Below are 27,740 nucleotides of genomic sequence, written 5' to 3'. Positions count from 1 at the left end.
TTGAGCGCAATAATGGTCTTTTATTGCAAACAAAAGGAACAAAATACAAGCTACTGCACTTTCATTTCTGATTCCTGTGAGACATCAATCATTCAGAGAAACAGCATACAAAACAATAGGTCAGAAAACTCGAGAACAAATAGAAATAGAAAAATACAGTGAAAACCGGATGAACTAATACTCTGTGAAAATTACAGACCTCATACAAAAAATAAGATTTTATTTCAATAATAATAATAATAATAAGTAGAAGAAGAAAAAAAGAAACAGCCAGCATATTTACAGGACAATAATATTTTCTTTTTACCCAGTGAAACTATACTCTTCAATTGTCTCAGTAACCAACTTGTTACACGTGTCTTTTCAAAGTGTATAAGGCATGACAATCAACCTTTTGTCTATTTGTGTTTTAATAACTTCTTAAATATCAAGGTGGAGGACATATTAAAGGACCAGTCAGCCTCTTCAAAAAGATATTAATATCCTCTATGCGAATCCTCTCAGAAATTGTCTTCTTTAAAGTTTCTGTGCATTGCTGAGCCCTGGTAAGGCACCGACATATTCAGTAGGGGAGTCCAGAACAAACTGTACATGAACATACGAAACCAAAGTATGAGGAAAGAGCTAATCCTACGCTAACCTATTAGCATTATGTACATGTATATAAACATTAGTGATGAGAAACAATGAGCGCAGTAGGCAGCCAATAACTTAACTTACATGCAACCAGTTGAACAGAACTGATTCGAAAGCACACAAGGAACATTCACCAATTTCAGCTCAGTTTGCTTTTGTTAATCGGTTTTTAAGAGATAACGCATGAAAAGGTCAGACAGTGGTTCGCATGGAGCGACTTTTACCGAATGACAAACACTTGGACAGCTGTGAATCAGCCGTTTGAAGGCGGATATGCTATTTACTGTATATATCAGAGTTGAAGCACTTTCATTGGCAAGTGCAACGACAAGAAAAAAAAGAAAAAAAAGTTAATTCAAAAGCTGATGGTTTGAGGTGAGGGCTGCTCTTTGAATGTGGGCAGCAATGGCAGATGTGTGGTGGCTGTGTGTGTGTGTGTGTGTGTGTGTGTGTGTGTGTGTGTGTGTGTGTGTGTGTGTGTGTGTGTGTGTGTGTGTGTGTGTGTGTGTGTGTGTGAGACGATGAGAGTGAGAGCGAGCTGCAGAGATTAAAGTAGTTTATTCTCAGACATCTAAACCTTCGACCAAAGCCCTGGCATGGGAAAACAAGGGTGGAGAAGGGTTAAAAAAAAAGAAGAAAAAAAGGGTTAAGTGCACCCACAATTTATAAAACCCCAATAAGAAAGAAGAAGACCTCAAAATATACCAAACTCCCCCCGGTCCTGATCTGTGATACATATATATGGCTCCTTCTTATAGCAACAAGCTCCCTGATTGATTGAACAGGGAGGTTGATAACGAAAAGGGGAACGTTTTCTCTTTCATGTGAGGCCACCATGATCCGTGTGTCATTCCTGCAGAAACAACACAAAAAAAAGAAGCAGCACTAAGTGGAAAAGAGCAAGGTCAAATCATGCAGTGAGAGATGAGATCACTGATGATGTCAACTCTTTTGTTTCAACTTAATGTCACTCGATTTGTTGTTGGTAGGGAAAGGGAGAAGAAAAAAACATATATATAAATGCCTTGGGGAGCCGTTACAGAGGCAGCTCTAACCTAGATGGTTCTTAAACGGTTTTCTTTTTTCTTTTTTGGGACTTGTGGATTGAGTTTCTAGTTTCCATGATTGCTGTATATCCTCAGAGGAGCTGCAGAGGAGCCAAACCCCAACATTAAAGCCTGTTCTGTGATCAGTGGTGACGTCAGCCGCTCACACGGTCTCCAAGGTATTTGAATAATCACACACAATTCAAACACATACAAACTAAAGCTGAAGGTTCAGTTTGAGCGTCTGTACTGTCTTCCCCCCCCCCACAAAAAAGGTTTCAACTTTGATTATTTACCCCCATGAATCCCGAGTGCGGCGTGTTGAGTGGGGGCAGTGAAACTGTTGGTGGTTTACGGAGCCACATAATGTCAGACGATGACAGCTGTTGTGGTCCCATCTGGTATTTATAACACATTGCTTTGATCCCAGCGCTTAAATAAAAAACTATAATGACCAATCGGTGTTAAGTCTCGCAGACAGAACGCAGAGGATGAGACGGAGGGAAAATGGAAAAGACGGCGACGCAGCCAGTTATCGTGGCTAAGGGGAGAGCGCCGCGGCCCGCTTGGCTTCGTCTGCCACACTGGAAAGCTGAAGGTCACAGGCTGCACGACCTCACAGCCGCAATCATTCATCAAAACAACAAGAGTGTGTTTTGTTTTGTGGTTCGAACGTAAAATTACCTCCGCAGGGAGTGAAGACTTTCTCTCAGTCAGGTGACAAACTCACTATTTCATGAATCAGTGTTTTATGTAATGTGATGCCGTAAGCAGCCATCTTTCTTTTCCCTCAGTACAACGCATGTGTCATTCTCCCTTTTAATCATGTGACTTTCCCTTTACCTTGATGACACATTTTGGTTTTAGAAAAAAAATAATCATGCAATATAATTCGCTTAAATACTGATTGAGGCTATGATAAACATATCACCTGTGTGGAAACGCGGTAAGCAATCGCAAGACCACTCTTTTCCAAAATGCCACAGAAGTCGTGAGGTTTCTCAGTCAGTCAGGGATAGAAATGCTTCACTACTGAGGGTCTGAACACCTGACCAGTGACCTGCTGTAAAGACAGCTGCCGACACAAAAAAAGCAGAATACAGAACCACATTTGCATCCGTTGCAAAAAAAAGCCTCTTACGCCCGCACCGTCCAGCGTCTCCGTAGCTCCTTGAAACGCTACAAAGGTGTAATACAATCCAGAAACATATCCTTAAGGTTAAGTGGTTACAATCAAGGCGGAGCAGTACTGTTCAAAGAGCTCATTGTGAAACTGAGCTGAGAAATGGTATTCATCCTTTAACTGAAATGACACAACCGTTAACGATATTTCTGTCGGCCACGTGTTAAGTTATTCTCACACAGTCGTTTGTCCGTTTCCTTCCTCCTTCGCTCAGACATACCACTCCCTGCGCGAGATCACAGATCCGTCCATGTGGGACACATAGTCGCTGTCTGTACCATTGTCAAAGCAGTACTCCGGTAGATAGGGGGAGCCGTTGTTCACAACAGGGCTGTGTACGGGGGGCCCACAGGGGTGCATATCAGGGTAGTAGTTTCCCTCCTTGAGGCCCCTGTGGATGTCCCCTTTGTCAGCCCAGTCGTCCCCATCCTTGCGCTCGGGGGTGTAGTCGGGGTAAATTATGTCTCCACCCAGTTTTGGTTTGAGCTCCTGGCTGCCTTTGCTCGTCTTGTCCCCGTAGACCTCCTGCAGCTCGTGTGGCTGCAGCACATCCAGCTGAGACTCCTTCTGCATGTCGGACGGTCCCAGGTACTGCTTGGCATAGTAGTCGCCCCTGAATGTCCTGCGCTGGCGCATGAAACACGCCCCACCAATAATCAGCAAGAGGATCAGAAACAGCACACCACCAACTGCCCCGCCGACTATGGTGCCCATGCTGCTGTCAGTTAAGGCCGCCAGGGTGGGGGACGTGAACAGGGTTCTCCGCTCGTCCGTCCCATTGCCGGTTCCAGAGGTGTCGTGGAGGAGGGATGCAGTGGTGCTGGGGGCTGCAGTGGTGGGGGGAGGATCTACAGAGAGAACATGTCATGAAAAGATTAAAACCACAGAGGAAGACCTGCAGCTGTAGTGAGAAATATAAAACTGAGGAGTCGAACGACTGCACTTTATGTTCTGTAGCAACTGACAGAGCAAGTGTGAATGGTTTTCAGATTAATTTACAGCGACGCTCTGCAGTGTCGGAACAGACACGCGTCTCTCCTGAGACTGAAGAATCTGTTGAAAGCTGTGCTGCAGAGCAAAAAGAGGGAAATGAGAGGAGCAGAAAGAGGTTAAGTGCTAAATGTTAGTGTGTGTGTGTGAGAGCGTGAGGGAGAGACAAGGATGGATAGGAGGACAAAGGACATGCACTCGAGAGCATCTGAGTGGGTGTGATTGCCTCCACCCCCCCTCCGCCTTTCTTTCTCAACCCTGATATGGGGAAGTCATGTGAGAAGATGAAACACTGTGTGATCGATGTGAGGTTCCTGCATCTGGTTTGTCCTCTGGTGACCGGCGTGTGTGATGGCAGCCAGAGCCGGAGAAGATCTGCGCGGAGCTCAAGGTCAGGATAATCGTCTCCATTCTGACCCATGGCCTCTGGGGCTGGGAGCAGCCTGATACCACTGGTTGATCTCTGCACCGGCTCATCAAAGGGACCAGATACAAATCTGTATGACCCCCACTTATAGAAGTCTATGTCTCCGGAATCCTTGTAGAGCTATAATGATTTCCACAATTTGTGTAATTTGTGTAAGAATCGAATTACCTGCAATCATACACTGTGTGAGCTTTAGGGGTGAAAGTAAAAGCATGAGAGAGGACAATGGAAATAGACAAAGGTCAGTGAAGTGGTGTGCTGTCAGTCCTTCGTCAGACGCCATGAGTCCCACCCTGCAGCAGGACGTTTTACACTCACAAAGGGTTCGAGCATCTGCAACCATGTAGCTGATCGTCTGCGAGGAGAAGCAGCCAAAAACCACAAGGCTGCAGAGACAACTGGGAACGTGAAACAGCTACACCAAGCAGCCGCGGAAGGGGGGGAGGGAGTAGGACCGAGCTCAACCTGGCTATCTCCACGGGGGAGGGAGGCGAGAGCCCGCGTGCTCAAGTCTTAATATTTGACAAGAGAAGCAAGATAATTGCTCAGTGCAAGTCCGCACTGGACAGGACGTCAGCTGTGCTTTCGTTTGGAGCGGGACTCCAAGCCGGGCCTGAACACAGACGGAGCCGGAGAGAACCTTTTTGGGGGGCTTTTCCTGCTCTCTGAGAAACCAAGAGGACTGTGCGTGTGTGCGTGTGCGCGTGCGTGTGTGCGTGTGGGTGTGTTAGCGAAGGATGTGTCCAAAAGCAGCAGTTGTTATGTTTGGAAAAGGATTAAAAAAAGGAGGAGAGGAGAAATGAAAACAAAAAAAGATGCAGAGTTCTCAGGATCCACACCCCGACTTTACAATGAGCTGTCAGCTCAAACTGACAAGGATTTATGTCAACAAATCACAAGACTTGAAATCACTTGATCACATTTCAAACAAAACTGCTGGAAGAGTACAATATACAGTTGAGTAACATAATTCATGGGGTGCACACACACATACAGTGCTTCTTCGTACTGCAAACCTGTGAACACAACTCATTATGTCCCGCTGGGAAACCCAACCTCAAACGCAACAAAGTAAAAGGCTACATGGGTGAAAACGTTGCTGAGCCGGCAGGGGTAAACACCCTCTTCCTTATCCCAGAAATCTAATGTTTTGCCAAAACCACAACACAACGCGTTTGGTACTGATACTCTTTATCTGCAGTCTGTGCACCGCTGTTGCCAGGAATGTGTGAAAGTGGATCTGGGCAGGGACATCTAAACCGAGGCTGTTGAAGTGAGGGCCGATCGTACTGAGAGCGTAATCCCACATCGTCAAAAGGCCCAGATACTTGGCAGATGGTTAGAAATTAAAAAAACAAGCAAACCTATATTTTTTAACATTTGACGAAACTGAGTGAAGAGGTCTAAACGTACCGTATACCCAGAGGTTCACGTTCTGACTGCTGACACCGATGTCATTCGTGACTTCACAGCGGTACACTCCAGAGTCTGCGATCTCCAACGGGCGAGCGAAAGCCAAGGTGCTGTTTGAGATCTCAACACCCTCAGGCATTGATCCATCCAACCTGGGCAACAAGGAAACAACGCACATCACACACAACCATATAAAACCCTTTAACTTTATAAATGATGTCATTACAAAGAGAAAAAACCTTTCCATCACTGCTCTGCTGGTTCAGTTGGCCTGTTGAAACTATTAGATGATAACTTGACTGCGGTAATTTGAGCTGACTGCAGTTGCATCAGTCGAGGGGAAAAGATTTCTACATGAACACAAGCCTGGAGAAAAAAAACACCCAAAAAACCAAAACAAAATAAAGAGCTTGGCTGTCTAGACTTCACTGGGGCTGTCAGGCCAAATGAGAGCAAATTTCTTATTTTCAAAGCAAGATGATGACAAGGAGCTGCCAATAGACTAGTGTTGCTCTGATGCATGAACTGTTTGGAATCTTTTATTTATAGCAGACAGTTATCCCGATGGGTGCAGCCGTGCATTCGACAGCTCCAGTGTCCAGGCTCCAACGTGATGCTGCCTCTTCACTGCCTGATTGAGATTTGCTTGAATACAGTTAAAATCTATGTTACGTAAACCATTTCCGGGCTGACCCGTCATGAGGTATGTGCTAGAACATTACTCTTTTCGTGACGATCATGTTCTTTTGACTGTTTGTTGCTGGACTGAAAACAGATAAAAATAAACATGCATAAAAAGAAGAAAAACTCATCACACATTTAAGCAACTGTCTAGTTTTGACAGTTGTTGCAACAAAGTGCTTAATACCGCTGGTAAATTAAGCAAATTACCATTATACAGTTAAGCTGCTTTCAGATATGTCGTGAAGTCCATACATTTTCCTGAACATTTCCCGCCAGCCCCCGAATAAAATTTCCTGGCAAATGTCCCTGTGGAGAGCATGAAAGGATACAGCAGGAAAATCTCTGGAAGGTTTGCGGAGAGTGAGTGGGCACTCTACCCAGCCACCACCGCTCGCCTGAATGTTGCAGGAATTTTCCCACTACTGTGAACATGTCTGACTCTGACTATATCTCCTGCTGCTTTTTTCGTATGTGAACCGCAAACTCATATACAGTAATTAGGACCATAGCTTTCTTGCTACATCTATCCTGACCTACAGGTTGACAAACAACCCGAACACTTTATCTGCTGAAATGATATATTTTGGGGAAACCGACCTGATCCATGTGAATTGATGGGCAGGTGGGTTCGCTTTGGCACCACACGTGAACTTCACGTTCTCTTGACCCACATACCAATTTCCGTCAAGTCCAGTTATTGATACGATTGGCGCAACTGTAAAACACAGTAAGACAAAAGTTTAGGATGTTAGAAAAATTGACATTAATTACAAAGAAGAAACATTATACAAAATATTTTATACTTCAGGCTGTGTTATTTTTTTTAACATCAAGGTTGGCCTTCATTGTGCCGTGCAGACCAAAAGGAATTTTTCCCCAAAAGGTAAAAGCGTACAATAACCAGTCATTGTGATCCAAACAGCCTGATGACAAACAAGCTTTCTGAACAGAAACAAAGTGCGCATTATAAGCACAGTAGCGAGCGATGACAAAAACAAAGGCTGGGCAGCACTGTAGCAGGGCACAGGACCTGCTGGTGTACGCGAGCCAAGAAAACAAACAAAGGATTCTGGGTAGGTGGAAAGTTAGAACATAACAGACTCCCTCAGACAGTAGATGTATTGCAGCTCATAATAAACTCTACTGCCTGCCTACCTACCATGACAAAGAACAAAAGGAAGGCAGGGGGATGCCTAAATGAAGCCCAGCACATGCCACTGTAATAAAACATGGCAAACACGGACTTAGATATCCAATTGTTCATTTTGATTTCCCTGGAGGACAACTGAGGAACTCATTACAGCACGCGGAAAGATGTCTCGGCTCATCGTGTCCACTGACCCTTTTCATGCAGTTCAACGGTAAAATTGTGCTTCTTTTGCACTTAAAATCCCTCGCCTCGGCATTTGACATGATTTATTGAGCTGGAGAGCCACGTTCTTCCTGAATTAACCTTGGTTTTCGTTCTGCGTCTCCATCCGCTGCCCCCAGCAGCCTCATGTTATTTGTGCTCCTGCTGAGGTCTGATCAATATTTCATAAAATACCGTCATTAGCCTGCACTCACACAGTCTAAACAGAGTAACCCTTAGTACTGCTCGCCAATGATTATAACATTAGGATACTGTAACTCTTAAATGGCCCCTTTATGGGAGAAGTAGGGAGCAGGATATTCATAAATCAAGCCATCAGCATGGGTTAGTATCAATAAGATATACTGTACCTTTCAGGACTAAACCATTAGAGCTATGATAATAATAAACATTGTGTTCATTATCATTAAACCTCGTTTTTTCAGGAACAAGTTTATTTTTGACTAACAACAGTGGATATTCAAAATGAAATCAGACAAAAATTTGACCAGATTTGTATCTCTTCATATTTTAACTTTTTTTGTCAAAAACCCCAAAACCCATCACCAACTTCTGAGTGAAACTAATGTGCTAATGTGTTTGGGTAGAGATTTTAAAGGCTCCACAGTAGTTGCAGTAAATAAGGTTAGGGTCATGTTCATGTTTTATGACAAGAGTGGCAAACTACATCAGGCATTGGCTGCACAGTCAACACTGGTAGTAGTAAGATCAATTTAATTGATCCTGTGATTTTTTGACAATAGGAAATAATTTTGGATGCAAGAAAGGACAGGGGAAAAGACAACACAGGAATTAAGGAGGTCTTACTAGTCAACACTTACACTGAACATTTATTGCGAAGGGGATGCGGAACTCTTTTTGCAGGGTTGGGTGGAGCACCACACAGGTGAGCTTCTTCCCCACGGCGTTGCTCTGTGGCAGCCACAGGTAGCGCACGTGTACGGTGGTGGTGTCGTTGGGCTCGTGCTCCCTTTGCTTCTCGGTGCGCCCGTGCAACTCCGTCTCCCAGAAAACCTTGGCGGCAGGACGGCCCCGCTCTGCTATGCAGGTGGCCACCAGCGTCTCGTTCCCGCCGTCCAGCAGAGCCGCGGAGCCGGCGGACACATACATCTTTGGCTCCACTGTGACCAGGAGAGTGAAGGGGGGGGGGGGGGGGGGGGGGGGTGACAGGATAAATATGGATTGCTTTGTGTGTACTGTATATGAATAAATAATGTAGATCATATAATATATGGACAGGAGGAAGTGGCCTCGGTGTACTTAACTGCTAAAGAGCACAGACTGACTTCTTCCATTTCACATATGCATTAAACATTGATGAACCATGCCATTCAATCATATGGAGGCATTTTAATGGAGACATACTGTAGTTGTTTTTGCTTTGTGTCAAGCATGGTTTTTTTTATTATTAGTCCGACTGTATTAATATAGTTTCTAACAAAGCCAATCAGTGCCTGAGGTTTGCTAATGACAGAAGACAAAAACCGTGATATTTCAGAATCGCAGGCTACGACAGACAACACTGCAGTGTGTTTGTATCTGACTGTGTTGTACTGGAAGATTAGGACCTAAATTGATGTCTGTTGGAGCTCTGTGCTCTAGAGCTGAGATAATGTTACATCAGCTTCCTGAGAACAACTGGCGGTTTAGCTGAAACAAAGATTTTCTCAACAGAGAAGCTTGACGGAACCATGCAAGAGGGAAGTGACCAGAATAACTCAACCCCTCTACCTGTTGTAAGAAATAGTTCAACAGTTAATCCTGTGCTGCACTGGCCAAGAATAACCATACAGGGCTACAGGTCATTTCGGACACTTTGTGATCATTAAGACAAAGGTGGATAAGGACAGAGTCCAAAGACACAAGAGAGCGTGAAAGGGAGCAGCAGAATGTCAAAATTGAGAGTTACTTAAGGAAAGTAGCTACACATGTAAAACAAAGCTACACTTGTTCAATCGCTATAGAAGGTCCCTCATTTGCCCACAGGTCGTTTCTCCTTCTTTGACTAGCAGTGCACCACCTCCTCCATGTCTGTCCCTCTTAAAAGAGCAGTAACAGCTGCTCCACTTATTGGAATGGTGACAGTTTTAAAGGCAGCACGTGGGGGCGCACACTGGCCTAATCCACAAGACAAGGCCATGACCTTTAAGTCATCGCCCCCCCTGCCCCCAGGGTCAAGCAGGAAGTCAAACAACGAATTCGAATAACTTCTGACATCCCCCCCTTTCCCAAAAATAACCTAGCGGCGTCTCCTGTACCCAGTGCAAGGGTGGGGACGCTGCTCTCAGTCGTCCACCTCACATTCTTCACTCACTTCTCTCCGCCCCTCCTCACGGGCCTCAGACTATAAACAGTAGTTGTTCTATGTTCGAAGTCGAGCTGGCTGCAGCTTCAGGATTACTAAATCAGGGAGACGTGTTAATTTGGAGCTGCTGTCAGGCCGGGAGGGGAACGCCTTGGATGAGTGCAAAGGCTCTAAGGGAAAGGGTAAAGATTTCCAGTCAGTGCCCGAATCCACGTGGAACACTGACGTCAGAGTGGGAACCCCAATACAGAAGGGATTTAACTGGAAATCCCATGGTCATGCATCACATCTAGCTGTTTTTTAATAAGATTTAGGAACACAAACTTAAACATAAACAGATATTTTTAATATTTAAAGGAGCCAATTTGGTCTGATGATGGTAATCTTTGTTTTAAATTGTCTTAAATTCAATGAATTAAATGATTAGCAGTTTACAAGAGAAGACACGGGGTGTGTAGCTGAATGCACACATTTGTTTTTTGCCTCGCTCTACACCAACACTGGGGAAAATCCATCTTTATCTGAATAGACTGAAAGAAGAACTGAAACATTTTTTCACAAGAGGGAAACTATGACACTCTTCACATTCTTGCCCCCATCAGTAAGCAACTTAAACCATCTCTGTGGGTTTGATTTTTCAGTTTTATAATTCAGCAAAAAAAGAGCTGCATTAGGGGCCACATGAAGGAAGAGCAGACTTTAAATCAAAAAAAGATTGCGGTCTGTAAACTCAAATGCTTAGTGCTTTCGTAGTTGAGAACTTATATGCAGAAGCAATGCTTTTTAATAACACTTAATGTGTGTGTATGTGTTGTTTTTACTAAAGTCAATTGTTGTTCAGGAAATTTCCCATTGACCTGTCAGCAGTTTAAAACAAAGGGTCATTCTAAGTCATTCAATACATGTGTTATGTTTCCTCCTCTGGTTCCTTCCCACTGCTCACTGGTGGGGACGTCTTGTTCATGTACTGGAGCAAAACTCTGGCTGAAATGGTCGGTAATGCCTGAAGCCGTTTCTTTGAGAACGTAAGTGACAGTGTTGGGCCAGTACGGAAAATGTGTGTTGACTGATACTGATGAAATGCAGGACAAGGTTTCTATCAAGAGTGTGACTTTTGAAATTAAGAAGTCAATGTCCTCTGCACCTGTTAATCATTAGGATGGGTGTCGTGACTTTGGCCCATTACTCATGGGTCTGAGCCTTTACTTTTCTTCACTTTAGTTCATTTGAAAGGAATGAAAATGAAGTCAAGTGATCTCTCAAAAAACCTCAAAGTATAAACACGAATCCTAACTGCAAACTTTCTGAGTTGAGTCTAAACTGAAAAAAACTACACTAAACAAAAAAACAATACACACTGGACAACCAAACATTCTGTATATTAGAACAATATGTTTAACCTAAATACATTGCTCATATACTGACGTGATATCTAGATTTTGTTTGGTTACAGCCACCTTGAAAACGGTCCTGTGAAAAAGGTAAAAGTGAACCAAGGCAGAGATGAAGTTCGCGAAGCCTCGGGGACTTGAGGCTGCTGACTTGTAGCTGTGATGTGCGCTCTAACAGAAACACCCTGTGGGATGATCCGATTCCCACATGACACGTATCAAATTGCAAAGAACATACTGTATATTTCCAGCATAATCACACCCTAATTACACGTGAATGGTAAAGCAGACCAAACATGTGTTTGTGTATGAATGCATGTGTTTGAGTGAGCCAAAAGAAATAGGAATGCTCCTGAGAAAAACTGCTCAGAGATGAGAGTATGGTGTAATTGAACTCTGTGAGGTCCCAGACACTCTGGCTGTCACAGCATCACTTAATGTAGTGCTCATTAGTCATCAGTCTCCTTCAGTCTCTGGAGAAGAGGCTACTGCCGACAGTGCAATCTCCTCCTCTGAGCTCCGCCTGAGAACAATCCAGCCACCACAAACCTCTTCAGAGGTATGCAATATATACGCTGAGCACAGAGAAAGTTCAACATTCAAGCTCTTTAAGAGAGGAGGTGGTGTCGTGCAGTGACAATCATGCATGTACACATGAGTGCACGGACAATATATTATATGTGCTCTACACTATGATGGGCGGGGGAAGAGGATCCCATCAATGATTTATCATTTATGTTTTTTTGGTGTCTTAGTGGGTTTAATGCTGCGAAGCACATTTGACACGGCATAAATAAATTCATATTTACAGAATAAATCTGTACAATAACTGCACTGCAGTCAAGCTTCTCATCTTCTTTAGTGTCGGCGAGAGCTTTACCAGAAACCAACTACTCGAGCCTGAGGTATGATTTCATTATTGACAAAAAATGAAACTTTTTCAAGCAAATATAATAAGGGGGCCAACCCCAGCAATTTACTTGTTTTTGCATGTCACCAAGTTGCAGGAAGGGACAGTTTGCTTTAAATGCATTCTGTTAACATGGTTACTGCATGAGGACAGACTTCCTAGTATTCTGAGTGTTTATACTGTATGCCATGCCTGCAGGGACATCAAAATTTGGGGGCTTAATCGAGAAGTTCACTCCAGCTCCAGGGCAAAACTTTTTTTTTTGCGCTTTGACAAGTGATTTAAAAAACAGCGAGAAGAAGCACTGGACAGGTGAACATGGAAGTGAGACACTTTACTTTACCTAATACATTGACGATGGTTGTTGCTTGTTGAATCCCCAGAGGATATGTCGCCATTTTGCAGGTGTAGGTCCCACCGTCTGCAAAGCCAACATCTTTAAGGATAATGGTAGCATCGTGTGTTGAAGGGGAAACAAAAGAGATGCGCTCAACATATTCGTGAGCGAATGCGATTCCATAATTGGGGTTGAACACTGCCACGGTGATCTGGCCTGAAGGATGAGGACGCTCCCAGGAGATCTGTGAGATAGTGTGGTTGGAGGCCAAATCTATTCTGCAGCTCAGTGTGATATCCTTCCCCAGCACTGCATCCACTTTCTCGGATACGACCACGGGGTTGCTGCTCGCGCCTGCAGAGAGAAAAGGACATTTAAGATTAGACTCAGATTAACAGCAACACATCATTGTAGTAGTTATAATGAAACTGGAAGATTGTACTTCTCACGACACTGCCACTTGATTGAATTAACAGATTACAGTATAATTGTTTGCCGGTGTCCAAGCGGTGGAAGAAAAATTGTATATGAATTAAAATCTGTGCACATTCAATTTGTCAAACTGCAAGTTTCTCCTCGAGCAGTGCGACAGCGGCGACACCACAGAGGATGTGCTATCACCAGACATTAGAACTTAAAGTACAGTCGCTGAGATATGATAATCAAGGCAGGATATGAGGAGAAAACTGATTCTTTTCTGGAGTCCTGGGGAATGGGAAGTAAGCAGATACAGAGATGGTGTGATGTATCTACCAATACTGAGGCTAAATCCATGAAAAGAAAGACAAGGGATTTATTTTCTCGGCTCGATGATGAGTAGGAACTGTTAACGATAATAAGCGTTCACAACATTTTGCCTTCATCACTGGTAGTCGAGTTGTGACTGATGAAAACTAACCAGGAAGCGAGGTGACTGCCTCATTGTTTCCAAAAGTCCAAGTTTTTTACCCGTCCATACAGCAACGCAGCCCCGGATTTGTCAAACTACAACGGGCCAGCAGCATTACCAAACTCCTGAAACTCAGGAGTAGAGCGGACGGCAGGAATAAACCTAGCTGTAGTGATGCGTTTTAAAACCAAACGTAGTAATGTGGATGTTGCCTGACACAAATCACCACACTCATGTGAGATTACACGAAAAAGTAAAATTATGACTTTCTGGACGTGTGCTGTTGCCATCTGTGTCATGGTGTTATATACAGTGGTGCACTCCTGATCAACTGAAACCACAGTTACCCAATGACTGTATAGTTTTTCCATCTATGTCAAAGCATCAGTCCGACTTGGATTAAAATGAAAGTCTCCATTAGCTTTCGACATGCTGCAGTAGACTGACATGATGATGCATTTATTCTCCTCTGTCATCATCAATATTACTAGTCCTTCCTTGGTCACATTGAAAGCCATCATTTGTTTCAGACATGTTTTTCCTGGGGTTGAAAGGGACATCAGACTTCATCTTGGCTACCGAGTGCCCTGCTCTCCCTCTTAACAAGCAAAACACTTTCACCGCAGGACACTCAGACTGCGCCTCTTGCTAATTATCAGAGCACCTTTTAAGCAGGAAAGGAAGAAAAAAATCTGGAATGAGATGAAACAACATAAGTAATTTAATGGTCTTAGTTCTTCTTTTTATAAGGCCCTTAATTTGACTTGAAGCCCACCACGGGTTTATTTTTTAAAGAGTTATCTTAAACAAAATGGAACATATAAACTTTGTTTTGAACATTAATGGCCATTTTGAATGCAATAATTCATTGAAGTTCTTTTAAGTCAAGACAAGATGACTGGGGAAAAAAAAAAAAATCACAGTCAACTCACAAAAAGACCCTGAGGAAAGTGCGATTATGTGTTCATGATGTGTGAGCTGCACGGACAGTAATCTGCATGTCACAGTTAATAGACACGTGACTGGGTTGTAACAAAAGAAACATTTAAACAAAAACAACCAACTCAGTGGTAATGAATGCAGTATTTTGCAAAACGGACCTGAAATAAATCCCAAATTAAAAGTTATGTATACTGCTCTGAATGGAAAAGAAAAATCCCTCCTAGTCCTACACAAATGAATCATTGATAGAGGCATTTTTAAGAGGCTATATTAAGATTTACAACGCTGGTTGAGACTTAACTGTAGAGTCGATCCACAATAAACTTTGTGAAAAGCTTTGGGGTTTTTTTTAGATAACATGTTAAAAGGTGATTTCATTCAAAATATTAAAAACAGTAAGTCTCAGTTTTCGCAACATGGTTGCAGTCGCAGTGAGCTATATTTGGGAGCCATAAATTTCCACTTTGTACATAGTCTCGGATGTGTATGGAGTAAAGCTTATAAAAGTGGTCCACTGGCATGTATTTTCAGTCTTTGGCATGAATGCGAGTGGTAAGCCACAGCAATGCTATCTTGGTTTGGGAGGAATATAGCCAAGGAGGCTGAGGCTCCCTGTGCTCCATTACATCCCCTGTAATTTTAGTGATATCTCACACACACACACACACACACACACACACACACACACACACACACACACACACACACACACACACACACACACACACACACACACACACACACACACACACACACACACACACACACACACACACACACACACACACACACACACACACACACACACACACACACACACTTCAAAAATAAGGAATAAGTGTGTGACCATGTGTGTAAGAGAGTCAGTGATTTTGTTTGAATGGCTGCTGAGTTATAAGTGCATGTTGCATTGTGTTGTGAATGTCCCTGCTGTGCTACGACACTCGGGCTCCCTCCTGTTTGTTTGTTTTTCTCTGCTGACCCACATTTTCAAAATATTTCCCTTGTGTTTTCCCATCTTGCCGTGTGAATTAATCTAGCACAGCTCTACAACGCATTTAAGCTTTTAACCTGTTAACCTCAAGTATTTAACTCAGGCGGCCTTATTTGTCATCCACTTGGAATGACACTTGGGAAAGTCAGTTTGGGCTATTATTCCATTTCATTAATTCAGAGATCTTTTTACATCTGTTTCCCACATTCGAATCATGACCTGGCCTAAATAAAATAAAAAGCCTGCACTGCTATAATGTGCTTTGCGATACATGTGTTAGTCTGTGTTTGCATTGTGTCTGCCAGAGTCCTCAGAGTGCACTGGAGAATCAGAGTCACAGCCATGTGGGTTTTTCATTCTCCAATCTACTATCATCCGAGCTGTCACGACAGCTGTTAGTTGTCACCTTACTTGTGCATCTCAGTTGTTGGGCTTGAAAAGAAAAAACAGCAAGGACAAAAACGTCATGTGAAAATATTAATAAATATCTACCTATGAATGGTGCGATACTACAGATGGCAATTAAAAATCCTCCTGCAGCATTTGATGTTTGAGCAGTAAACTGACATGCGTGACATTGTGTTGACACATGGAGACACGTGTCTCAGACCAGGCTTCTCCCTCACATGCCCCACATACTGCAGCTATGTGGCACGGCACTCCAACTGCTACTGTGTGTAGTTTGTCTATCGCAGTGTGTCAGCTTTCAGGCCTGTCAAAGCACACAGGGAAACTAGACTCCGTCCATGCTATGTTGTGTTTGTTTTACAGTAAGCATTTGGGAGTGAGGAGGAAGGGGGGGAGAGAAATGGGGGGGGGGGGGGGGGGGGGGGGGTGTTTAAAGAGGACTCCACCCTTACCATTAGGGGAGGAGAGACAGATGGCCTCTGCATGGGATACCTACAGCCAGGAGGAGAGTGGGGAAACTTGGCACTGCTAGCTGCGACCATGAACAACACAGCCAGGGCTCACAAACTAGAGCGCAGTGACATATCGTCTAAAATACTGCAGGCAAATGAAATGTAAGCAGTGCGTTAAACAAAGCTGTTATGCCATTTCATCGAGGAAACGGGCGCAGTGCTGCAGAAGTGAGGCACAGCCTCAGGACTGTCACTGGTTTCATTGCTGGTCATCCATCATGTCCAGTAAACAAATATGGTTCAAGATTTATTTTTTTTAGTATACACAAGATAAACTACATTTTGATGGCCATCTTTATGCAGTCACTGTTTTTATGCTTTGCAAGCCACTTCGTCAACTTTAAATGTGACATCCGGCCCCAGAGAACAAGGAAGAAGAACCCTCGCCTTCAAAACCTAATTTGACTGCAGAGGAATCGGCTGCACTTTTACCCCATTTTCCTTGAGAAAGCCAAGGAAAGAATGAACTCATGGGAAGGAAATGCTTGTCCTTTGAAGAAATGCTTCATATTTGTTTCTTTCCCTCCTGACATCACTAATTGCGACAAGCTGCTCGAAAGACGCAATGGCAAATCAAAACCTTCCTCTTTGCCTGGCAACCGGCTCAAACATTCCACGTCAGCCACACGATGAGCCAAAATCTCCACCTACTCAGACCTGACATAGCATCAGCCCCGACCTTCCCAGAGGAGGCCGTCTCCCGGTCAGAGAGCTCCTCGCACTGAGGCATGCAGTGTCGGAACCACGTGAGACAACCCTTAGCCAAGGCCAGAAAACATTCACAAGCTGCAACAAAATGGACAATATGTCATGTTCATGTCGACAAACTCCATGCATAGATTATAATGTCAAACAGCGCTCATGAGAGACTGATCTGAAGACCTCACAGGGGAAGAATGCAGACATGAGATCTGTGCAGGAGGGAGTGTGGTTTAGGACTAAAGCAAGAGGAAACTCTGGGAATAAGGACACTAAACAGGGAACGGGGAAGATATTGAGAAGAAGCACATGAGTGAGATGCACAGAAGTGAAGAGTTCAACAAGAGTGCACAGCGAGTGAGGATATAAAATTAGACCCAGGTTTGGTCAATTACATTTCACTAATTCCTATTAGCACATGACAGGCAATGACAGCCTGACAGAGTTCAGACCACCAAGTCTACTGTTGAACCAGCTCAAAGCTCAACACTAAAGCTGCTGATACAAACACATGTCTAGTATGCACAACAAAGACAAGTTGGTTAATCTGTGCTAATAATTCTTTGTTTGTGATAGCACACTTTTTATGCTCTGACCAAAGTAAATGCAGAGATGTGGGACCACAGTAAAATGGCTACAAGTCCAATGAGGCAAAAAAGACTGGCCCATCTTTTTTTGCCTCGCTTCTGCAGCGAGGATTAATCTAGCTGCAGAAGAAAAGAGTGGACGTGTAAAGCTACAGCAAGTACGGTACATTACAGGTGAACCAGGAAGTTGGTCTTAAACTGTGATGGATGTCTACAAAGATCACGTCATTATCTTACCTATCTTAACCATTAGTCAACTAATGGCAACATCTGATTATCAATGACATTAACGTGCATTTGCAAACTGGATAAGCAAACTCGGCTAACCTCACATAAAACAGCACCCGAGTAAATATCTGAATGGTAATCAATATGACTATGAGATACAGTCATGAAAAGAAAGTGATTCAGTCATGTTTCCCACGCAACCATCTGCAACCCAATCCAAGTCTTCTACATAGACAAAGGGAAAAACGTAATACAAAGAAACAAACGGATGGAACCTTGAGAAAGGCCATTTAAAAACAATTCTCTATCCCTTGAGTGCAAAGGCAGCTGTAGATGGGAAAAATAGTTAATATTAACTTTTTTTCATTCCACTAGGGACATTTACTCTGAAATCTTCAACGGGGGCATTTTCTGAGAGTGATCTGTCTTTAAACTGCAAACTCAATGAAGTCAATAGGCAGTGTAGAACCATTTGTTTGGTATTGTTACTCTAAAGAGGTGACCCACACAATAATAATAATAATAATAAGCCTTTATGCCTTACACAAGCCCTTTACTTTTTTTTTTCGAAGCCTAGAACTGTGCCTCAATCAGTTAGACAGGATAGAGCAAGTGGTGAATTGCCTGTTTTATAGCATGTCTTTATCATAAATATTTGTTCAGTGTGAAGAAACCATTAGCTCCTACACCAGCGCTAATCCACCCCCTTCCTTCCTAGCATTGTATCCCGTGAGGGTGTGAGACTTTTTCAGTGGGCTAATTCATGGTGCAGACAAACACAGGCTGACAGGCCTTTAAAAAGGGGCAAGCGGGCCTCTTTTCACATGTCACTGTCCTCTTCAGGACCCTTTTCTTTTTTTGCTCCCCCATAGCAATGTGGACGTCTGTGCCCTTCTCATCCCAGTCACATTTGATTAAAGATCAGTGCTGAAAAGGAAAAAAAAAAGATCAATAGTGTTGACATACAGTGTCAGGATAGGTTGCAACCTCTAATCAGAGTCAACTATAGCTATGCTGTAGGACTCGTGAAGGACAATGTCTGCCACTGTTCACCAAAGTAACACAAACACTCCTGCAGCGTCCGGCCTCATTGTGTGGGATGTGTTATTGTTTGTTTTGGGGGTACGTGAACGTAATGCTATGGAAACGCATGGTTAAAAATAATAGATAAAATGTTAATTTGCAAAAGCCATAGACACAAAAAAACGAACAAACAAGGGGACGTATTTTTTTTTTCTATCTCCAGTGAGAAAAATGAACTTAATGACAGGAGTTAATGGAGGTCTTCATTAGAGCTCAAGTGTGTGAAATCCCTCCACATGTAGATGCTAACAGAGACTCCACTATGCTCACCATCGCTCCCCAAATAGTTTTGAAAATTGCACTGGGGTAGAAATCTTGTTCATGTTAGGGTCTGCCACAGCAGAATTTAATGGGTTCTTCCCAGGCCCAGACGCCAACCAAGTTTAGTGGAAACCAGTTTAATTGTTCTTGCGTAATCCTGCTAACAAATAAAACCGACCAACAAACAAACGGACATGGGTGAAAATATGATATGACCTCCTTGGTGGCGGTAACAGTTTTGGCCAGACATCATGCAAACACAACTGACAAGTCTATACTTTCAGAACAAGTTGTGTTTTGTGGTTAGCCTAGAATCTGTTTAATCAATTTCAGTGAATTATTCACAGCATCCACCAACGCCAAACAAAGACCGCATAGACAGGCGACTAATGCTAACTGGAAGTCCAACCCTCCATTAGCCTCCGTGATAATAAAAGATTAATTGTATATTGGACTCATATATTCAGCACTGGCATATGCTCAAATTACCTTATTACCTTACCATACCTACAGTTAAAACGCCAACATGTCCAACATGGCTATGCTCCCCAACAGTAGGACCAACATGAACATTAAGAATTAGATTCTCTAATTTTCAAATAAAGTTCCAGTCACTACGACAGAAATAATCAGACTCCTGTTGGGGTGGAGTTTTGGAAGCGAATGGGTTCTATATTAGTCACGGTATCTCCTGCCCTTGACTGGGTCTAAATGGGCTACTGTACATTCATTTGGCCATTCTAACATAATGGAAACATAGTTTCCCACATGCCACAGAGACCCCAGAGGGAATTTGATTGTTTGTCTTTAAAATGATTCCCATAACTGTTCATTTCTTGAACGATGCCTACTTCTGCCAACAACCTGCAACAACACGTATATTTTTAAGGGATCTTGATGTTCATGAAAGTCACATGAAGGCTACGGACACTGGGCTTGTGAGTGTGCAAAGATTTCTATTGTGTTAGTGTAACAGAGATGGAGATAAAGCTACATTCTACACATTACCATGCATTTATCCTGTTGGTTGAATACAACAGACTGTTTTGGTGGGTTCACAAACCTTACCGAAAGTGACTGCTGCACTATCCATTAATATATTATTGTCTCTAGAATCAATCAGCATCACTTCACAACAGAGGGGGAAGTAAAGCAGCCGAACAAAAACATGCCTGTTTGTATCCTTTTGTCAATAAAAACAGTAAGTAGTTTGGTCAGTGTGGCGTTTCACCAGCATTATGGTGGTCAGAGAGAGGTCATTTTACCAGCACACCCACTCTTCCCGGCACATACACTCACCCTGTTTCTGCAACGGATTAAAGCAGTACTGATTCAGACTTACCACCCACTCTGATCCGTGAGGACAAAAAGATTTCTAAGCCTAGGTCCCTTGACACATTAAAACAAACACAAAAAACAAAATCACAGCTGACTTAAGTATATCTATAGCAGGGTAACTTTTCAGCCCCCGACCTCCAAAGTGAAGGTACCAGAGACTTGTGGCCCCTTTTAACTTTTGTGGTAGTCTCACAAAAATCCCCTGTGTGCACGTCACAAAATATCCTGTGGTGCTGTAAATTGATTTGTTGCAACTCATGCTGTCACTAATCTGTCATTATCACCTCAGCAGACACGCTGGGGCAAAGACATATTATTTTCATGGTTATATTCTTAATGTACCATTTGTAACAACTATGGCTAAAATATGACCATTTAATTTGTTTTGAAATTGTATCTGATTTCTGGAAGAATAAAAATAACTCCTCACCCCCTCAAGGGGTCCTGAGTACTAGTTTGGGAACTACTGATCTATGGTGACCTCACGGGAGGACAAAAATACATATATTTGACAAAATGCCAAGTGAAACCCTGAGCCCACACCACCATGTACTGACTGTGATACCATTAGACTGATCTACATCCCATACACCTATCATAACCCTATAAATACCGAGTTTATTCAAAGAGAAATGTTGACATAATTCCAGATTTACAAAGTATTAGGTGTATATATAGCCAAAACATAGTTTCCAGCCATGAGTAAAAGAGGTCCACCCACTGTTACATGTGTAAAGTTCATAGAGATTAAATTAGCTTAAAGACTAATAAACTGTCAGTAAGACAACATCCAAGAGTATTTTTTCTGGGGCTCAGGTTACTTGTCTGGTTTGACAGTGTTCCCATTGATGAAGAAGACAAATATTATGAATACATAAAGATAATAGTAGCCCATTTAGTGTCAGCTCTGGGTAGTAGTGTAAGCATAACTTTGAAAAATAATGGCATCTGTGCATTACATGACATTCTAATGTTTTTTTTAGACCCTAAATAGAACTGCCCACTTGTAGTGTTGTGATCCCTTTTGCAGTGCAAGTAGACGCAAAACATAGCAACCACAGTGAACAATACTGTTCGTCAGAGGAGAACAGTAATCTATGACTCTTCCTCTGCGTGGCAAAGCAGCTAAGCTGACGAGGAAAGACAGCATATACATATGTTCCACCTACTTTCCTCAATACTAAACAACGGCAACACCTCAAGTCTATTTGATCATCTTACATCAAGTGGGGAAATGTATTCAACTTTGCAGTCAGACTCAAAATCAAGAGAACATCAGCCACTAATACTGGAACTTATGTATAAGGTCATATGGTGGACATAAGCAGTGTGACAGGGATGGCAGGGGAATACGGAGTCACTTGTGCAAAATGCTATTTAAGCCATTACTGCATCATCTCTGCATCAAGCACCGAAGCTGCTGGGTATGTTGTTATCTGACACATGACTGAGGGCAGCTGACGAGTTTTAAAACCAACAAAATAGTGGTAAAATAATAAAAAAGTATCATATCTGGTTAAAGATGTAAGAGGCAAACCTCCTACTTCAAATGACGCGAGTATTCCCAACTGAAATGCAGGACGACTCCAACAAGAGGCAACTTTGGACCGTCAATCATGGCCCAGTCCATTATTGTAAATAATGCATGCAGTGAACATTTCCTGCTCACTTATGGTTTTGGACCTGTGATCCTGGGAAAGGAGAGTAAAGTCCTACACTTTGTGCATTTTCATTACTTAATAAGCTTTACATTATCAATATTTGTTGATCAGACAGAACAAAAGGCTCGACTTCACTGGCAGAGAAGACAAGACCAACTTTGCGGAAGGAGAATCGATTCCCTCTTCAACAAAAGCCAGAACTTCAGTTAACCGACTTTGTTGAAATTGTCCAGATATCTTAAGCCGAATGTCTATTTCGATGCTCAATGTGTATGAAAAAGTGACATGGTCATGGTTTTTGAATACATTAAATACAATCGAATAGTTTATGTAACTTTAGCCTTGTATTAAAGAATAAGCAGTATTTTCCCTTGATTTTACTGACGCCTGATAGTTACTTGTGACGGTGGTGGTAATGCACCTTAAAGCTGTTTGCCAAATGCACTTAAACAACAAAGAAGGAGAACATGTCACTACCAGATGCTGGTAAACTGTGTGTGGCGCTGTGAGATTAGATGCTCCTGTACAAACAGGAGAAACCTGACACACCAAAGACTACTAGAGCCATCAAAAAGTTCTGAGTGGAGCTGCTTCAAAAGTAAAGGAAAAGTGCAAAACTCTGCCAGGAGAAGTAACTATTCCATAAGTCTTAAGCGGTTGGTCTCGTTCTCTTTTAAGAATTTTTTTTTTCCTTTAAGGCCCATCCCTACATCAGAGGTCTGGACAGATAAATATTCTGGGGTGTAGGCGGGCGTAATACTGACTCTACAGAGGGCAGCTGAGGGATCCAAGCAGCAGGTGTGGTGAAAACATTGGTGGAAAAACAAGAGAATCTTTTCATCTACTTCGGCATACTGTATGTCACCGGACTACAGAGAGTTGGCTCTCTACAATCAGCACTGCGAGTATTTAACTGGTGGGTGTTAATAATCTCCCACCTGGGTGGTAGGGGGCGTGTCGGTGCATACAACTGACTGTGTGCTCATCCCAAACATCATAACCACCCGACAGCTGAAGGACCCAAACAAATAAGGCCGAGCGGCGAGAAGCAGCCACACCTGTTTCCCATAACCCCGGCGCTCCTCTCGTGGGGGGTTCGACTGCTGACTGTGCACATCCTGCGTCTATACCCCTTTAATATGGACTGTGAAGCCGCGGCGTATCCGAGTGACCCTAACCTCAGTCGCACACTGTGATGTGCTCTTTCAGGGAAAAACCCTGACTCCTGAAAACAGCAGGCGAAAAACGGCTTCTCTCTGTTCATTCACAGGAGGTAATTAAGCATGGAAATATCTGGAAGCCATTTATACGAGGCAGTTTCCTATGACGCGGCGATTGATGCAGACAATTCAAGATTTATTCAGTAGACAAGACATTCTAGCTAAAACACAGTGAAAATAGCACTGCTAATATTAGCATTTTCAGTGTGTTTTCCTGCCATTTCCTCTGAATTTCGAATGGCTAATTACCCATGTACTGTTTTCCTGGTGACTGGTAACTCCCTATTATGGTCTGGAGAGGGGGGAGGCACGCCAGCTAATGCCACCAGGAGCACAGTAACTGGCTCACCAAACCAGACGGTTGGGTTAAAAGGTTGAGGCTGGCATGAGTCTATATTTGTGCCATTTGTGCCCATGGAAAGTTCAACAAAGTGTTAGTCTGTCGCTCGATGCTTTCAAACTTCCCTACTCTGTCTGTGGCGCTCACACCCATTTAGTCCTAAAGTTGTGAATCTTTAAAAGTTGGTTCAGTAATATTACGTTGGATTTTGTTTTTTTTAAGTTACGGGCACTTGAATTTTTAGCACGTTACTCAAACAGGAGTAAACGTACTGGGCGTTTGTTGGAGAGTATAATGTCACGTTTGGTGTGCTAGCTTGTGTTTATGGCCAAAGCAACGGGGTATTTGGGACTGACTCAAAATGACTTGTTGTGACTGTGTTCTTGAAAATGTAGGTACGTCACCCAGGGCAACAGCGAGGCACATTGGTGTTTCTTTTTAGGGCAACAACGGAGGAACAAGCCATATCAGACCTCCTTTTATAAAGTGTAACAAGCCAAATGTCCATCTAAACGTAGCGTAATAAAACATTTTTCAGGAAATTTGCAAAACTGGATACTAATTTATTTTATTTAAAAACTATTCAGACAAACTATTTTGATAAGCCTATAAGTCATTTTCTTCTGGCAAACACCAAACATTTATTTGCTCTAGTGTCACACTTGGGAGAATTTGTGTTTTTTCTTGGTCTTACTTCAAAGTAAATTAATCTATCTTTAGTCAGGGTAATTTAGGTTTGTTTTAAATGTACAAATTATTGATGCTCATTCCAATTGGGAGCAGTTGGCTTAAAGTAATCAACAAGTGACTACAGTGCCATAGGCAGTGTTGTCTTTTTATATGTCCTGCTAACAGACACTTCCAGGAATAAGCTAAGAGTTCACAGCTCTGAATTTACTAATGGACCACCAGGGAGCAACTCGCCATTCAGAGCTTCTGACAGCAAGTCACATCTGTCGGGGAAGAGGAAGCAAAGGGTGGAGTCAACAGAAGCTGGTGACCACAGCCTGCTCCTTGAGCCCCACGCACCGCCTCCATGTCCCACAATAAAGCAGCGCGCTCATCTGCTGATGGCCTTCCTTCAAAAAGAAAACACTGCATGCATTTAACGTGATTAGGAGTTTTCAGTCTGCTGCTTCACAACTGAGATTTGACATCAAATGAGTGGTTCAGATGGATGCAGCAGCTGTGACCAGCAGATGTGGATCCAAATGCTGAAACTGACTTTAAAGCTCCTCCTTGCGATCGCACATGACCAATGTGGATGATTAACAGCAGCCAACATTACAATTTTGGCATTTGTGGATATATTTAGTCAGATAGATCACAAGTCCGTCTACCTCACCGAGTCACATTAATGGATAAACAACTATCATTTGGAGAAGACTGGCTGGAGAAATGGTAAACGAGTCAAGTGAAATCCATCGCAAATGTAGATTTCCTAGCTTGATAAAATGTAATAATGGGTTGGGTTGGCACAGAAGTGCACCTCTAACCAGAATTTCCATCAAACATTAAGTTGTCCAACTAGGACCCCAAACAGAAAAAGATCCCGTGACCCGATTTGCCCTATGCCATATGGTGGCGAAGCTGTTTCTATTTAAATTACATAAATGCAGTGACAAACCTACTTTCTTGGCTGCGTCTTGCTGTCATTCATCAACCAACAACGCACATTAACAGGGGGTTAAGGACCAAATCTGCTCAGTCAGTGCACTGCTTTTTCAACTCTATTTCTGTTTTGAGTCTGTAATTTCGGTGGCTCCATTACTACATTATTTATTTAGATTGTGAATCATGCGGCTCCGAGAAGAGAAACCACAAAACTACGGTCTTCAATTACAGACCTCACAGCCTGTAGCCTCGCCTCGAACGAATCCCCTCCTCACAACCCCGTCAACACGACAGGGAATCTGATAATGACAGTCAAGGAAACTGTTTGTGACCCCCTGCACACTGGTGCCTGAGACACATGGGCTCCGACCATATGTTATCCAGACTAAAACCTGCTCTGTTCCAAATGCAACAACAACAAAACTAACCTTAAAGTAATTTGGCTGTCTAGGTGACTATCAGGACTGACAACCTGCATAGACACATAGCACCAAGCACCACATGTTTGGAAGCTGATCAGCTTAGATTGGAGCAGAGGGTTGTTTATCAGTTCCCTGTGTTGATTTACGAACCAGTGTTTTGTGGGTACAGACAGAAAAAGTATGGTATGAAGAAGACTGTAAAAGTATGTGTGCGTGTGAGAGCGAGACAGAGAAGACACCAGTGGCAGCAGTAGAGTCTATTACCTTAATGTATCTTGTCTCAAAATGTGTTGGCAGATAATTAACAAGAATTGCAAAACACAAATGCCAAACATATGTTTGAGGTCATTTAGTGTAAAAATAATCTGCAACCATTTTAAAAGATCAAATAATTGTCATGATAATATTCAATCACTTTCTTTGGGGTGAAGTGTGTCTATTTGTTAGAATTCTATGTCACAATAATATAATGTGTTTGAGTTTTGGACATGGGAAGACACATCTCGGGAAAATGAAACCGAACATTACCACCACTTTGTGACCCAAGAGATTGAGCAACGAATGAAGACGGGCCATGTCAGCTGTGGTGGGAGTTTTGTCACATATAACAACTAGCCATGCAGTAAAAGTTATGAAACATGGCGAGGCCGTACTTGCAAAGCTTGTATTGCTTTTGCATTCAGGAAAGAAAAAGAAAAGAGAGAAGAACAAATGGTGCATTCCTGGGCTGTATTTACTTAAGTGTCCATCTGTGTTTGTCCCCTCTCTTTTGTCTTTGCAGGACATGTGTTGTGATCCCAGCTCAGGGCAGGGATGTACCCCCCCCCCCCCCCCCCACGACCCGGGACGGTGTGCAGACTGCAGGGTGCTCTGCTCGGCATCCTGCCCAACCGCAGGTCAATACTTCCAGAGACTCTGCGACTGCAGTGGCTCTCCCCCGTGAAACAAGTCTTCATTCCCCCTGTACCCCCCCCCCCCCCCCCCATCTGTGGCCAACCGCTTGGCAAAGTTTTCACAGAGGAGCTCGTCTTTTCTGTCCGTAAGTGACACTCGTGTTATTTCATTTCGCTTCTATTTGTGGACGGACCACTGACAACTGCTGTCCCTCGATGACTCTCGGGTCGAGTTGAGTGGAGGGGAGAAACCAGCCGGCGTTTCCCCTCACGCTCACACAGGCTCACACACACGCTCACACACACACACACACGCACACACACTGAGTGATATCAGCCGTGTCATGATGTGACACAATGGAACTATTTCACCCGCACTAGCTGAGAACAGTGTGGTCAACCAACACCAAACCCTGTGCGTAAAGTTATGTCCCACACCGAGTGGACTCTAGCTAAACCATCTAACTCAGTTAGCTCGAGTGTGTGTGTGTGTGTGTGTGTGTGTGTGTGTGTGTGTGTCATTAGCAGTGGAAGCTCGCGTTGCATTCAAATGAGCCGAAAAAAGCCAAGCGACGTCGCGGCCGCCGGCGAGGTGACGCCAGCAGCCGCGGCTCGTGCGCGGGCAGCCGCGTCCGCAGAGCCCGGGCGCCGTTAGCCTGAGCACAGCTAACGGCGCCCGGGAGCACGGGGCGCAGGCTCCCCCACACACTCGACCGGGCACAGAGACTCCGGGGGCGAGCTCCGCTTCCACTTCACTTTTCTACAGCGTCCGAAGAGTGGCGGAGGGGGCAGGATGAGAAAGAAGCCGTTAAACTCACGGGCGAGTCCGCACACGGTGAGGAGGAGAAGAAGCAGCGGCCGCAGTCCGGCGGCTGGCGAGGTCCGTCCGAGCCGGGATGTCTGCTCCATGGTTCCCTGTGAGAGAGTGTGTGTGTGTGTGTGTGTGTGTGCGCTC

General features: G+C 43.5%; 1 protein-coding gene across 1 annotated transcript; it reads right to left on the bottom strand.

Moving 5' to 3' along the window:
* Positions 1 to 27,740, bottom strand: nectin3a (nectin cell adhesion molecule 3a). The gene is made up of 6 exons (XM_035622900.2): positions 27,604 to 27,740; positions 12,701 to 13,048; positions 8,573 to 8,872; positions 6,977 to 7,094; positions 5,696 to 5,847; positions 1 to 3,713 (listed from the first exon to the last, which is right to left on the bottom strand). The coding sequence occupies exons 1-6, from the start codon at positions 27,692 to 27,694 to the stop codon at positions 3,076 to 3,078; spliced, it is 1,647 nt and encodes a 548-aa protein (XP_035478793.1). The 5' UTR covers positions 27,695 to 27,740; the 3' UTR covers positions 1 to 3,075.

This window comes from Scophthalmus maximus, chromosome 11, assembly GCF_022379125.1.
Source record: "Scophthalmus maximus strain ysfricsl-2021 chromosome 11, ASM2237912v1, whole genome shotgun sequence".
Classification (NCBI taxonomy): domain Eukaryota; kingdom Metazoa; phylum Chordata; class Actinopteri; order Pleuronectiformes; family Scophthalmidae; genus Scophthalmus; species Scophthalmus maximus.
This window is presented reverse-complemented; position numbering and strand designations above follow the sequence as displayed.